The following is a 14,309-nucleotide window of genomic DNA, read 5'->3' on the forward strand; positions in this document are numbered from 1 at the left end:
CTGGTGGAGTGGCTTTAATTGGATTATGTCCATCACGCTCCATGCCTTTGTTCCCGATTTAATGGTTCAGCACTTCAGTTCAGCGCCGGCGTTAAATTTAGTGACGGAGTTTAATCATTTCCAGGGCTACAACCAAATCAAGGCTCCATTTCAGCCCAGCCTCGAGCGCAGGAGCTGAGAGACAATGGCCCAGATGCATAAAATTAACAGATCTTGACCTCAAAAGGGGCAAAAAAGGAGCTTTGCACCGTTTGGGGGGGAGTTTGGGTGCTGTAGCATCTGCACTGGGGTGTTGGGGCAGGCTGGGGACAGTGGGGACACCGGGACACCCCAGTGCTGAGCAATCCGAGCCAGGGATGTGTCCATGTGGGCAGCCCTACAAAAACAACCTGCTGAGGGCAGGGCAAAACACCAAATCCTCTGCATTTTGGGGATTTGGGCTGGAGCTGCCACCCAAATCAGCCCCATGCTCCAGGAGGAGCCTGGAACCATCTCCAAAAACCATGGGAGGCCAAGGAATCACCATCCCCTCAAACTGTGGAATCACCATCCCCTCCTGCCTGCAGCAACCCTGCAGTAACAAACCACTCCATGCACAGAGGGGAGGGGAAAAACCCCAAATCCTGTGGATTTTGTGTCTTTGTGGGCACAAATCCTCCACCCGAACCAGTGCCATGCTCTGGGATGAGCCTGGAACCATCTCTGAAAGCCAGGGAGTCACCATCCCCTCCTGCCAGCAGCAACCCTACAGCTACCAACCACTGCCTGCACAGAGGGGAGGCAAAATGGCAAAATCCTCTGGGTTTTCTGCCCTGCAGCAGGTGCAGGAGCACAGAGCCAGCACCCAAACCCACTCCCCATGTCTGGCCAAGCCAGGGGAGGCCGTGGGACCGGTGAGCAGCAGCGTGTCCCTCCCTGCTGGGCCAGCCCAGGGGAGATGCCAGTGATTCCTCGTCAGGGAGGTGATTACAGGGCTGGGCTGGCTGTTAATGACAGCAGGGCCTCGCTGTGACCCGGGCAAGCAATTATCCAGGGAATGGGGGTCACAGGCTCCTCATCCACCTTAACTGAACTCCAGTATCTGCCACTTGCAGCAGCTCCTCTCCATCCCCAGCCCACCCTGACTGGGTGAGCAGCAGCACGAGGGTGCAGTGTCACCCCAAAACTCAGCTGCCATCCCTGGGGCACTTCCCAAGTGGCACCAGCCCCACCATGAGGGCTCCAGCTGCTTCCTCATTCCCAAAAACTGCAGGAGCCCAGGGCACGATCCCGCAGCGGGTGACACCCATACAACACAGGAAAATGGATGGAAGAGCAAGTTAGACACAGAGAATTACAAAGATCCTTGAAGCCTACAAAGTGTAAATCGTTATCAAAAAATACAAATAATTATAAATCAGTATTTCCTGGGAAACAAAGCCAGATGAGCTCTGGAGCCACCTGCCCAGGACGTGGATGGGGAATTCGATGTCCCGGGGTTTGCTGCAGGACCAAGGCAGTGACAGCAGGTACAGAAACGATCAGAATTGTTAATTCTCAATCAGAACCCCTCAATCTGTGCGGGGAAAGGGTCAATGCATGGAACAACAACTCTGCCGAGGGCACAGCACATTGCACACCAACAGCCCTGCAGAGACAAGCCTGGCCTCAGGGGCTGGGGAGGCTCCCACCCCAAATCCCCCCAGGAACATCCCCCTGCAATCTGGAGCTGCCAGGGAGCAGCTGTCCTGATGGGGGCCAGATCGGGGCAGTTTTGGGGCTCTGGGACAGCCAGAAGCTCTGGGACTGGGGCACTTTTGGGGTTTTGGGACAGCCAGGAGCTCTGGGATTGGGGCACTTTTGGGGTTCTGGGACAGCCAGGAGCTCTGGGATTGGGGCACTTTTGGGGTTCTGGGATGGCTGGGGTCTGGGAGCCGCCCCGGGTGCCCTCCTGAGCGCAGGGTTGCCTCTGGATATGGTAAATGATAGGAATAAAAGGGGAATACACACGGTGAGAGGCAGATTGGGAAGTCCACGTACCCCGATGATAGCATTCAACTCCGTCATTGTCACTTGCTTGGCACGTTCAACAGCCTGGGCCACCTGCTGTTGGTGCTGCGGGGACACAGGGCCTGGGTCAGCCACAGCCCAGGGGCAGGACTCCCCGGCATGGTTCACCTGCTTTTGGGCCCTATTTTTCCCATTTTTATCCTAATTTTTTTGCCCGTTTTCCCCTAATTTTTTGCCCCATTTCCCCCTCATTTTTTGCCCCATTTTGTGTGCAGCAGCCCAGGAGCATCTCCCAGTTCCTCAGGGAAAAGGAGAAGCCCCTCGCAGCCTTTTGGGCTCAGTGCAGGCCCCCAGGCTGAGCAGAGCCCCTGCAGGGCCCAGCTCTGCCCATCCCAAAGGTTCTCCAGCATTCAGGCAGGATTTAAATCCCATTTCTCACATCCAACCCCCACCCAGCACTGCCTGCGAGGGAGGGAAAACCCCTGGGAGAAGCTGCACCCCCTCAAAGAGGGTGTGGAAAAAGTCCTCACTTACCTCTTGTGACAGAAAAGGCATGATCTGGGCTAAAATCGTGTTCAGTCTTTTAGCAATTTCTGTCTGAAAAAAGGGAAGAAGGAAAAGCAGCAGTCAGCACCCGGCAGCAGCCTCCCACGGGTGCCACGAGGCTTCCTGGCAGCAGAGCTGTGTCCCCTGCCTGTCCCTTCCCAAAAAGCCCCTCCCAAAATCCCCTCTCTCTGTCCCCTGCCACTGATCCTCTCCCTGTCCCTTTCCAAAACCCCTTTTCTGTCCCCTCTCCCTGTCCCCTCAAGCTCCCCAGCCCAGGGACACCTCCATGCCCTTCCCATCACAGGACGAGTGTCCTGGCAGTGTCACACCAGCCTGGCCTGCCCTGGCTTTGAGTCAACAGCCAGGGTCCCTCTGGGAGCAGCTGCTGCATCCCAGGAAATCCAGGGTTTGGTGGCCCCTCCTTGTCCTCCCGCTTGGCTCTGCTCCCTGCCCATGGGTGGCATTCCCTCTGCCAGCCTCACATCCTGCTCTGGAAACAGCCCTGGATGCACCAACGCCTGCCAGCTGCACCCTGATGGGGCTAAACTGGGGGAAAAACCCCAAAGGACACCCAGCCCTTGCTGGGGACGGCTGGGACACGCTGCTCCTGCTACACAAACAACACAACAAGCACCACCAACATCCCCGGTGGCACCAGGGAATGGAGACACCAGGAAAATCCTGATCTGCCCCAGCATGGAGGGAACAGCCCCACAGACTCCAGAGCTCTGGGTCCTGCTCCAAGGGGTCCCTAGAGAGCTCCCCATGGGCTGCAAAGCCACAAGAATGTTCCTGGCCATCCTGTTCTCCAGAAACACTTCTGGAGATTGGGGTGCACCCGATGCTTTCTTAGGAATTATCTCTGTGGGAGCTTCCAGGGATGCTCCCAGTGGGACGGCTGTGTCCCAGCCCAGGGATGCTCCCAGCGGGATGGCCGTGTCCCAGCCCAGGGATGCTCCCAGTGGGATGGCCGTGTCCCTCTCCAGGGATGCTCCCAGTGGGATGGCCGTGTCCCTCTCCAGGGATGCTCCCAGTGGGATGGCCGTGTCCCTCTCCAGGGATGCTCCCAGTGGGATGGCCGTGTCCCAGCCCAGGGATGCTCCCAGTGGGATGGCCGTGTCCCTCTCCAGGGATGCTCCCAGTGGGATGGCCGTGTCCCTCTCCAGGGATGCTCCCAGTGGGATGGCCGTGTCCCAGCCCATGGATGTTCCCAGTGGGATGGCCGTGTCCCAGCCCAGGGACGTTCCCAGCAGGACGGCCGTGTCCTGGCTCCCAGGGGTTAACCCAGGCTGCTCCTGGCCGAGGCAGCTGTGAAAACAGCTCCAGCTCCAAGTCAAACACGGCGCAGCGGCCGCGAGGATGCAGCGCCACAACAATGGCCGGGGCCGAGCGCTGGCGGGGAATCAAACGCCCCGAAATTCCTTCCGCCAGCCCCGGCAGCTCCTTATCAACAGCACGAGCGATTAGCCGGGAGAGCTCCGGCCTCCTGCTGGCAGGGAGCTCCTTCCCAGGACAGCCAGCCCCGCTCCCAAAGCCCTGTGCTCCCCACATCACCCCAAATCCACCCTGCGGATCACACAGCTCAGCTCCTACAGAACCTCTGGGGTCTAAGCCCAGCCAAACCAAAGGAGCGCTCAGCTCCACCTGCTCTTGAGCGCTCCAAATATGCTAATTTGGGGGTGAAATCCCAATGGACACCAAGTCCTTGCTGGGTGTCACTGCTCCTGCCGCACGAGCAGCACAACAAGCACCATCAACGTTCCCAGCAGCACCGTAAGCAAGGAGACACCAGGAAAATCCTGACCTGCCCCAGCCTGGAGCCACCCCCAGAGAGGGAACAGCCCCACAGACCCCGGGTCCTGCTCCAAGGGGTCCCCAGAGAGCTCCCCGTGGGCTGCAAAGCCACAGGAACGCTCCTGGCCATCCTGTTCTCCAGAAGCACTCCCGGTGATTGGGTTACACCTGATGCTTTTCTTAGCAATTCCAGAGGCAGGGAGCGTGCTGGCACACCGTGCCAAGGCAGGGACGGCTGGAAGTGACCACGGCTTGGACTCAGGTACCCTGGCCACAGCCACCAGTCAGTGGGATCATCGTGGCCCCGAGCGTGAGGATGCACGGATCCAGCAGGCAGCCAGGGATCATGGTCCCCGGGAACAGTTTGCTCAGATGGGACTTCAAAGCTCATCCAGTTCCACTCCCTGCACCTTCTAGGAGCCCAGACTGCTCGGACCTGGCTTTGGACTCTTCCAGGAACGGGGCAGTCACAGGCACCAGTGTCCCAGCCCCCTTCCCAGGATCCTGCCTGTCCCTGCCCTTGGCACAGAGAGGCCACTCCCTGTGTCCCATCACTGCAGGGACACTGCCACGGTGACCCCATCCCCAGGCTCGGGCCAGCACAGCGTTGGCAGCACCCAACACTCCCACAACACCCGGGCTGCAAGCTCCAAGTGCCAAACCCAGCCCAGCCCTGGCGCCGTGGCTGAGCAGCCAGGCTGGCACCACGAGTGCCACCAGCCCCCGCGGTGCCACCGCCGTGCCCTGCCATGGGAAAAGCTCCTTCCAGGCTCTTTGGCACTGGCACTTTGATCAGATTATATTTAGCTGCAGCTGCATTAAAGATTTATTCCTCCAGCTCCAGCCCTTGGATTGGGATGCAGCGAGTGCAGCTCCAGGAGCTCTGCCCTGGCAGCTCCCGGGTTCTAGAACAAATCTGATCCATGTTCCAGGGGACAACACCAGCCAGCCTCCCTCGGCTGCACCCTGGAACAACACAGCATCCAGCCAGGCTGATTCCATGGAGCAGGAAGGGAAGGAGCTGGGTTTTCCCCACACCAGCAGCACACGTGATGCTTCCACCTCTAAATGCAAAATTTCCAAGCGAGACGTGAAGCCAAACTCCCCGTTCCACACAGAAAGAGACTTCCCCACGTGGGATCGGGCACAGAGATATTGGATGTCCAAAACATTATGTTTACAACCGTCAGGTTTCCTGTGAACACGAGATTCAATCATCTTCAAATATTTGCTGACTTTCCCTCTTCCCATTCCCTGGCACATTAAACTCCAGTTGTCCCCATTAAAACTTGAACTGGGAGGGAAGGGGATTCTCTGGAACACTGGGAACAGGGCAGGGCTTCCCCTTCCGAGGGCTCACCCATCACCTTGCCCAGAGCCCCGAGCCCCACCTCAGCTGCTCCTGCCAAGGAAAGCTCCATCCCCGCCGCGGGTTGCCATGGCAATCCCAGCTCCGCATCCCCTTCCACTGGCTGCCCTGCATCCTCCCTGGACCAGGGCGGGCCAGAGCGAGGAGGGGGCACGGGAGAGGCTCCCAAACACCTCCTGGCTGTTAAAAAGGGCAAGGAGCCGGGAGGAGCCGCAATCCCAGCTAATCCCCCTCCCTCGCCGCGTGCCCCTGCCAGGAATGTGCCCTGCTCCCTGCCCGGAGCCTCCCGGCGTGGGGCGTCAGCGAAACCAGAGAAAACATCTGCACCGGTGATAAATCAACACGGCACCGCTCAGCCCCAAAGGAGGCTCCTGTCACCTGCTCTCCAAGCGGCCAGAGCCACCAGCAGCATCCCAGGCACTCGGGGACACGGGGAGCTGCTGCTGGCACCGCCTGGGAGAGGCGGCAGCTCGGTGTTAAATAGCTGGGGCTGGCTGGGCCCCGCAGCTCCTGCACTCCCACCCCTACACCTGGATGGGGCAGAGGGAGTTCAAAAATAACCCCCCCGGATGTCAGTCATGGCAGAGGCAGAGCAGCCTCAAAACTGACCCAAAAGCTGCGAGTGCAGAGCTCCAGGCTGGATCCAGGGTGTGGGGGGGACACCCCAGACAGGGCTCTGGGCACTGGGGACACTCCTGGTGCCAAACTGTCTCAGCTTGGGATGTCCAGGAGGCAAATGGGAGCTGCAGGGATGTGCCAGACCCGGGGTGACCCCCCCAGACAGGTCCCAGCATCCCCCCCATGGCACAGGACAGGACACAGATCCCTCCCGGCTCCCTGCTCCTGGGAGGATAGAGCAGGAACCAGCCCCACAGGCATGGCTCAGCATCCCAAAAAACCTTGCACAGGACACCCCAAAAAAACCCTAAACAGCAGAGAACACCCCCAAAAAAAACCTGCACAGGACAACCCAAAAAAAACCCTAAACAGCAGAGAACACCCCCAAAAAAAAAAAAAACCTGCACAGGACACCTCAAAAAAACCCTAAACAGCAGAGAACACCCCCAAAAAAAACCTGCACAGGACAACCTCAAAACACCCTGCACAGGACAACCCCAAAAAACCCCCAAACCTGCAGACCACACCCCAAAACACCCTGCACAAGACAACCCCAAAAGCCCCTGCACACATCACACAGCCCTCAAGCTCTCCCCCAAATGGAAAATATTCTCCGTGGGGAAGGGAATCCCACCAGGCCATGGCAGGTGGAGCTTTTGGGCCGTGCCAGCCCCAAGCCCAGCCTGCCCTTGCTGCTGGGTTTATGCTGTGGGATGAAGGATGGGGAGAAGGTGCTGGACACAGAACACTGCACAACACCCCAAAACACACATAATATACTTATATCCTCAAATCCAGGAATCTCCAGAGGTGGGTGCTGAACACAGAACACCCCAAAACATATATAATATACTTATATCCTCAAATCCCAGAATCTCCAGAGGTGGGTGCTGAACACAGAACACCCCAAAACACCCCAAAACACGTATAACAGACTTATAGCCTCAAATCCAGGACTCTCCATAGGTGGGAGGGAACACCAGGATTATCCAAGGCCCTGCACGGACACCCCACCAATCCCACCCTGTGCCCCAGAGCGTTGTGCAAACGCTCCTGGAGCTCTGGCAGCCTTGGGAATGCAACCATTCCCTGGGAAATGACAAATCCACCTTTGGGGAACCCTAAACCCCTGCAGGAGCACAGCTCCCATGCACAAAGCCCCAGCCTTCTCCCCATCCCCACAGCACACACAGCCCGCGGTGATTGCCCAGAGGCTCTGCACCCCACAGCCCCCTGCAGACCCCCCCAGAGCCCCCTCCCCCGGCAGGAGGAGGAGTAAATCACACGAGGCGTGAAGCACCAGCAGCATTTGTTGAAAACCAGGATATTGTCTCTTTAAGCACATGAAAATCAGGCCCTTGAGCAGTGTGGTTCTCACTCGGGCGCACAATTATGGGTACTTTCAGCTGTCTACCACTATTTCAAGTGCTCTCTCCAAGCGGGCTGTCAATGGCATGTTGAAAGCTATTTGTGGCTGCTATCGTTATTAGCAAAGTGGAGAGCCTGGCTGATGAGAATTAAATTCAGGGCGGGGGTGTGGAGGGGCAGGACACAGCCCCTCATTAGGGAATTACCACCAGCCATGGGGTAAAGCTCGCAGACCCCCAAAACTCAGCCGGGAGCCCCCAAAATTCACCCAGGAACCCCCAAAACTCAACCAGGGAAGAAAGAATTCCCCTCTGCCTTGGGAGTGCTGAGAGCACAGCTCACAAATTACCCGGCTTCTGAAGTATTTAGCAAATTATTACCTGGCACTCCTTGCTAACGAGCACGACAGAAAGGATATTGTGTTCCCGGAATATTCTAGAAACGCACACACACACACAAAAAGCCGCCTCTCTCCCCTGGAAGTGTTGGGGGGTTCAGGCTCGCTGCAAGCATTAGGCAGGGGAACAAGAAGCGCTTCTGTGGAGCGTTCTCAGCCATAACAAGGAATCAAAGGCAGCACAAAGGTTCTGTCCTCCGAGGTGTCCCGTTTCCCCACGCAAAATGAGTTTTCCTTTTGGAATGGTTATTGCCCTCGGCGATTATCCACGGGGATCTGCACAGAAACAATGCGCGGCCGACAGGGGAAGGGAAGTTTCTTTTGGAAAAATCAATTAACCCGACCGAAAAAAAAAAAAAAAAAAGGGAAAAAAAAAAGAAAAAAAGTTTTGTCGGGGTTTCAAAAGAAAACTCCTGATTGGAGCCGGGTTTAGGAAAGCTGAGCCCGGGCAAGGAGTTGAGTTCAGCAGGAAGACTGATGTAAGGAGCAATTCTCTGCAACCGACTGGGGAATCACTTCCTAAATATTTCCTTGCATATGGAGTTGTTTATGAAACTCCGTTTTTTTTCCTAACGAGAAACAAAAACGAGAAGAAAGAGGGGGGGGGAGGAAGGCCAAAAAAAAAAAAAAACCAACCCCACACGCAGCCACATATGCACACACTTAATATTCAGCGTGGAAGAGATAATCTGTTATATAAGCCCACAGACAGACAATCCCCTTTTGCTTAAAGATGAAGTATCCATCAATGTTTGTCTGGAGCAGATGTAATCACAAGCAGTCAAGTCTGGAGGGCAGGACACTGCATGAATAATTCAAGCACTTCAGTCTACTTGATTGTGTGCAGATAAACACAAGTCAACCGCTAAACAGGTCAGCTGATAAACTTGTTTGTTCAGGACCAGCCACCCCCAGCCAGATGCCGGCAGGACCACGCCGCAATTAGCGGGATGCCTTGCGGGATGCCCGCCGGGGGGATGCTGCCCAGGGATGCCTTTCGGGGGATGCTGCGGCCCGCGGAGGGGGGAAAGCCCTGCCCGGGCTCCCCCTCGCCCCGTTTGCGCCCGCAGCCCGGGCCGCTTTGTTTGTTTGCCGTCAATTAGAGAGGGAGACGGCTCCGGCTTCCCCCGGCAGCGGGCACGCAGCAGATGGCACCGGGCAGCACGGCCCGGGCGGGCACGGCTCGCACGGCTGCCGGCAGAGCGGGCACCGGGAACCACCGGGGACCGAGCCACGCCGGGAGTTCTGCGGCCCCCGGGGCAGCCCCGAGACCCCCGCGGCACACGGAGGAGGGGCTGCTCCACCCGCACCTCCCAGCGCTGCCAAACCTCGGGATGCACCCGGGGAGAACGCCGGGGAACGTCCTGGGAATGGCACCTGCCAGCGAGGGAACCAACACGGCATCCCATTCCAGCATCTCCTGCTGAGGAAACCAACCCAGCATCTCCTGCTGAGGAAACCAACCCAGCATCTCCCAGGCCATAACTCCAGCACCTCCCAGCAAGGGAACCAACACAGCATCTCCTGGTGAGGAAACCAACCCATCATCTCCTGGTGAGGAAACCAACCCAGCATCTCCCAGGCCATAACTCCAGCATCTCCCAGCGAGGGAACCAACACAGCATCCCAGAACATCATTCCAGCATCTCCCAGGGAAGGAACCAACCCAGCATCTCCCAGTGAGGGAACCAACACGGCATCCCAGAGCATCATTCCAGCATCTCCCAGGGAAGGAACCAACCCAGCATCTCCTGCTGAGGAAACCAACCCAGCACCTCCCAGGCCATAACTCCAGCACCTCCCAGCGAGGAAACCAACACAGCATCCCAGAGCGTCATTCCAGCATCTCCTGGTGAGGGAACCAACCCAGTATCTTGGAGGGTCATTCCAGCATCTCCCCTAGCATCCCAGGCCATCACACCAGGATCTCCCAGCGAGGGAACCAACCCAGCATGTCCCAGGCCATCATTCCAGGATCTTCCACAGAGGGAACCAACCCAGTATCTCCTGGTGAGGGAACCAACCCAGTATCTCTGGGTGTCATTCCAGCATCTCCCAGTGACAGAACCAACCCAGCATCTCCCAGGCCATCATTCCAGCATCTCCCAGCACCCAGGTAGGAGGAGGGTGGGCACAGGAGACCCTCTGCCCCAGGAGCCTGGGCTGGGGTCCCTCCAGGTGACCCCAGAGTCCCCCAGGTGCTGCTGAGGTGGCCGTGGGCTCCGTGTCCCTGCGGCCACACCAACGCCGTCCCCTCCGGGCAGGAGGCCGGGCCTAGCCCCCCAATCCCCAATTTTGGGGTGCTCCCCAGCACCCCAGCTCAAAGCTGCCCCGAGCTCGGGGGTCCCACAGCCCCTGCACAGCGGCCCCCGAGCGCAGAGTCGGGATTATCTGCGTGGAAGGAGATATTTATATAAAACTGAAGACTAAGCAGGAATTATTTTCGCTGCCCCGTGACTACGGCGCAGCAAGGCGAGGGGAGGAAGAGAGAGGCGCATTCAGAGACGCTGCTTTGCATCTCATCAGCGCCCTGCGAGCCTCCGAGGAGGAGGAGGGCGATGCCACTATTAAGCCAAACCACTTTGGAGTTGAATGGGGCTGATTTGCGAGCGGCAAGGTTGATGTCAACTTCTATCTGCCCTAAGTTCTTAATTAGAACTCCTTCTAAAACCAGTAAGCAGCAGCAGCACAAATAATCAGGTCTAATCTCAATAATAACTTTATTCCTTTAAGTTTTACCATCATGTGCGCAGCCTTTAGGCTCTTTACCGATAATCTTATCAAGGTAGCACACCACATTCTGCTGGGGCCTTCTCTATTTTTTCCTTCAGGCAAGTTACACATTAGAGAAGACTGGAAGGGAGGGGTAAAAAAAAAAAAAAAAAAAAAAAAACAACCAACAAAACCAAAACCCCAACCAGCCCCAAACATTGCTTCACTTCCCAGATGCAAAGACAAGTCCGTGCCATTGAGCAACACACGGTGAGCTCTGGAGATAATTCCCGGCCCGGTCTCACGCTCCGGCAGGGCCGGGAGCAGGGGACGACCTTACAAACAGCCCTGCTGTACCCACAACACGAGCAGAGGCCGGCGCAGCAGCCCCTATCAGTGTTTTCCGAGCCTTGGGAACGCGCTATTCCAGGTATTGACCTCCCCGCACGGGAGGCGAGGCTGTTCTCACCTCCCTGCACAAACACTCTGCCTCAAACCGAAATTCCTCGTGAATATCGACGAAATAACCCCACCGAGTGCCATCAACCTGCGGCTGCCAATTTAACAGCCGGGCCGCGGGATCCCACCTGGAGTCACATCCCTGCCTCCAGCACTTATTCCCTATTTAGTGCAATCAGGGCCGATTTTACCTCAGGTGGAGGAAAAGGGCAACAGGAGATCAATCAATCACAACTTCCCCCCTCGAAATTACTCACCTGTTTGTGCATTTCAATATTCAAACCGTACGACATTTCGTAGTACTGGGGAAGGAGAGAAAAAAATAGAAAAAAATTCAATTAAACACCAGAGCCAAGGAGAATTTGAATTCAATTCACAGAAGGCATTTGCATAAGGTCATTACCAAAAAGCATCCTGGGCAAAACTGGGCTTAAAGCACGGGTAGCCAAGGAAATTACACCTTATAATAAGCAGATGTTTATGGGTTTAACTGGCAGGCACTTAACGAGGGGACACTCCTTTTGACTCCTGTTTTCTCCTCCTAAGCTACTTAGAAAAACAAAGAGGCGCAGAGCTGGGTGACAGGCGTCTGCTCAGCCCTGGCAGAACAGGTACAGCCCGGAGTCTGGCCAAAAACCCAGCTTCTCACCGGGGGAGGGTGATTTGGTGATTTGTTCCCCCTCCAGGGAGCTGGGGAGCGGCCGGGAAAGGGGGTGCAGGGCCCGGCCAAACCCCCCAGAACCGCCAAGGAGCCCACCCGGGGGCCCGCCATGCTAATTTAGCTTTAAACAGAGCGTTTTGTGGCAACAAAAGTGCCCGTTTCCCTCGGGAAGGATGAACAGGAGCGGGGGAGGAGCTGCCGCGGCTCCCGGGTGGCCTCGGGGCGAGCAAGGGGGGGACCCCCACCGGCACCGGGGATCCCCCCCCGAGCTCGGGGTCACCGCGGCAGCCCCCCCCGCGGCCGCAGCCCCGCTCCAAAGGGGTTAACAGGAAACTCGGGATGGCGCTCGCAGCCTCTGGGGCTCGGAGCGCCGGGCACCGCCGCCCCCCCGGCCCGGGGGTCCCCGGGCAGGCGGTGCCCGTGCCGGGGGGGGGTTCCCCCGGTCCCCCCCGTTCGCCGGCTCGCAGCTAATGACATTTGCAGGCTGATCCGAAATCTGATTAAAGTCTCTCACCATAACGTAATGGCGCTGCATTTCGGTCTTCTCGTTCGCCAGCTTGTCATACTCCACTTTGAGGCTGGGGGGGGATGAGAGCGCACGGTGAGACCCCGCGGAACCGGGGGGGCTCGGGGCGGGGAGGGGGGCGGCCGGGGGTGCCCCCGGGCTCACCTGTGGTACTGGGCCTGCAGGAACTGGAACTCGTCCTTGATCCGGTCGCAGGACTCGGCCACGGTGAATTTGAAGCCCGGTTGGCCCGGCTGGTGCGGAGCCTGCGGGGAGCGGCCGCGGGGGTTACCGGGGGGGTTACCACGAGGGGGGGGGGCGCAGACCGGGGGGTACCGGGACTCACCGGGTGCCGGCCCTGGGGGTACATGGCCGGGCTGGGGCGCGGTCACTGGAAGCAGCCGCGCCGAGCCTCGCTACGGCGATCGCGACGTGCGGAGCTGCCGCTGCTGCCCGCCGGCCTCGGAGCGCTCCCGGAGAGGCCGAGAACTGAACAAAGGGACGAGAGGAAAGTCCGTGCGGGGGGCGGAGGAGGGAGGGCGGAGGGGTGGGGGGGGAGCGGGCCCGGCCGGTTCCCCCCCGCACGTTCCCCCCCCCCAGCCCGGCCCCGCACCGCCGGGGAGGCGCCCGCGGAGCCGAGCCCAGCCCCGCAGCGCCGGGGCCAGGTGCCGACCCCCCCGGCCGCCGCGCTCCGCGGGCCTCCGCTTCCTCACCCCCCCCTCCTTCCGGCACTCGCTGGCGGAAAATAAAAAAATAAAAAAAAAAAAAAAGGAGAAAAATCAACCCCCCCCCCCCTCCCCGGAGGAAAAAAAAAAAAAAAAAGGAAAAAAAAATAGATCAAAAAGCCACAGCGACAACAACAACAACGCGGCGGCGGGAGGAGGGTCCCGCGGTATTCCTGCGGCCGGGAGAAGGGGAAGCAAAGCCAGGAACTAACGCCGGAGCACGACGGCCATGGAGGAGAGGAGGAGGGGGAGGAAGGCCGTACACATCCGACTTCCCGGGCGCCGCGGACATGCGAGGTGCGAGCGGGTCCCCCGCCCGGGGGCGGCCGTTCAGCTGCGTCCAGCCGGGATCGCCGTAACTCCGGGAGCCATCGCGGAGCGGGCGCGGAGCGGGGCAGCGGCGCCCGAGCACGCGGTGCCGCCACAGCGCCCGGGCGGAGCGGGGCGGCGGGCGGGGGACAAAACCCGGGCGGCCTCGCCGCCGACAGCCAATCGGAGAGCGCCTCGCCCACGTGGGGCCGCCGCCGGCGGGTGCTGATTGGGCGGCGGTGGCGTAACGTCACAATGGCAGCTTGTGTCTGACGGAGGGGCGGCCGCCAGCCACGCCCACCGCGGGCCCCGCCCCGCGCAGGCCCCGCCCCGCCCCGCGCCCCCCGGCCCGGCCGTGACTCGGGCCCGGCGCTGCCGTAACCCTGGCGGCCCGGTTCGGGCGGTAAAACAAACACGGGCGCTTTGGCAGCGGAGCGCCTCCGCTCCGCACCGGGAAAGCGCTCGCTACGAGCCCCCCGAACCGGCGGGCGGCGGCAAGGCCGCCCAGCCACCCCCGGCGGCCGCGCGGCCCCTTTGATGTGTCGTGAGGGCCGCGCTGCTCCCCCTCCGCGCCTCCCCTCGCGCCTGAGGGGCTTTAACGAGGAACACGGGTAATGGCGTTAACGTCAGACTCTCCCGCCGCGCCCGCGGGACACCCGGCTGCGCCGCCGGGGGGGACTCCGCGGCCGCCGCAGCGGAGTGGGAGCAGCCCCGGTCCCGGCGGGCCGGAGGGAGCGGGGCCGCAGCACCGGCGGCCCCACGGGCGGGCCGGGCCCGGCCCAGCGCACAAAATGGCCGCTCGCCCGCGCGTCAGACGGAGCCTCCGCCCCACGTGGGGCCGCGCGTCGCTCAGCGGC

At 59.5% G+C, this 14,309-nt stretch overlaps 1 protein-coding gene across 7 annotated transcripts in view; it reads right to left on the bottom strand.

The window, feature by feature from the left end:
- TLE3 (TLE family member 3, transcriptional corepressor) overlaps nt 1-13,560 on the bottom strand; it is a 29,341-nt gene extending 15,781 nt beyond the window's left edge. For 4 of the 7 annotated variants that reach the window (XM_058033188.1, XM_058033186.1, XM_058033187.1 and 1 more), the window contains exons 1-7: nt 13,356-13,560; nt 12,765-12,907; nt 12,584-12,684; nt 12,428-12,491; nt 11,510-11,554; nt 2,524-2,586; nt 2,020-2,094 (exon numbers count right to left, since the gene is read on the bottom strand). In XM_058033188.1, the coding sequence (XP_057889171.1) occupies nt 2,020-2,094; nt 2,524-2,586; nt 11,510-11,554; nt 12,428-12,491; nt 12,584-12,684; nt 12,765-12,788 (372 nt within the window). In that variant the 5' untranslated portion in view covers nt 12,789-12,907; nt 13,356-13,560. Of the gene's footprint in view, nt 1-1,989; nt 2,095-2,523; nt 2,587-11,509; nt 11,555-12,427; nt 12,492-12,583; nt 12,685-12,764; nt 12,908-13,355 lie in introns of all 7 variants that reach the window. The other 3 variants (XM_058033183.1, XM_058033184.1, XM_058033182.1) reach the window with 1 other exon arrangement.
- Between the last annotated feature and the right edge of the window lie 749 nt (nt 13,561-14,309).

The sequence above is a fragment of the Melospiza georgiana genome, chromosome 13, assembly GCF_028018845.1.
Source record: "Melospiza georgiana isolate bMelGeo1 chromosome 13, bMelGeo1.pri, whole genome shotgun sequence".
Lineage (NCBI taxonomy): Eukaryota > Metazoa > Chordata > Aves > Passeriformes > Passerellidae > Melospiza > Melospiza georgiana.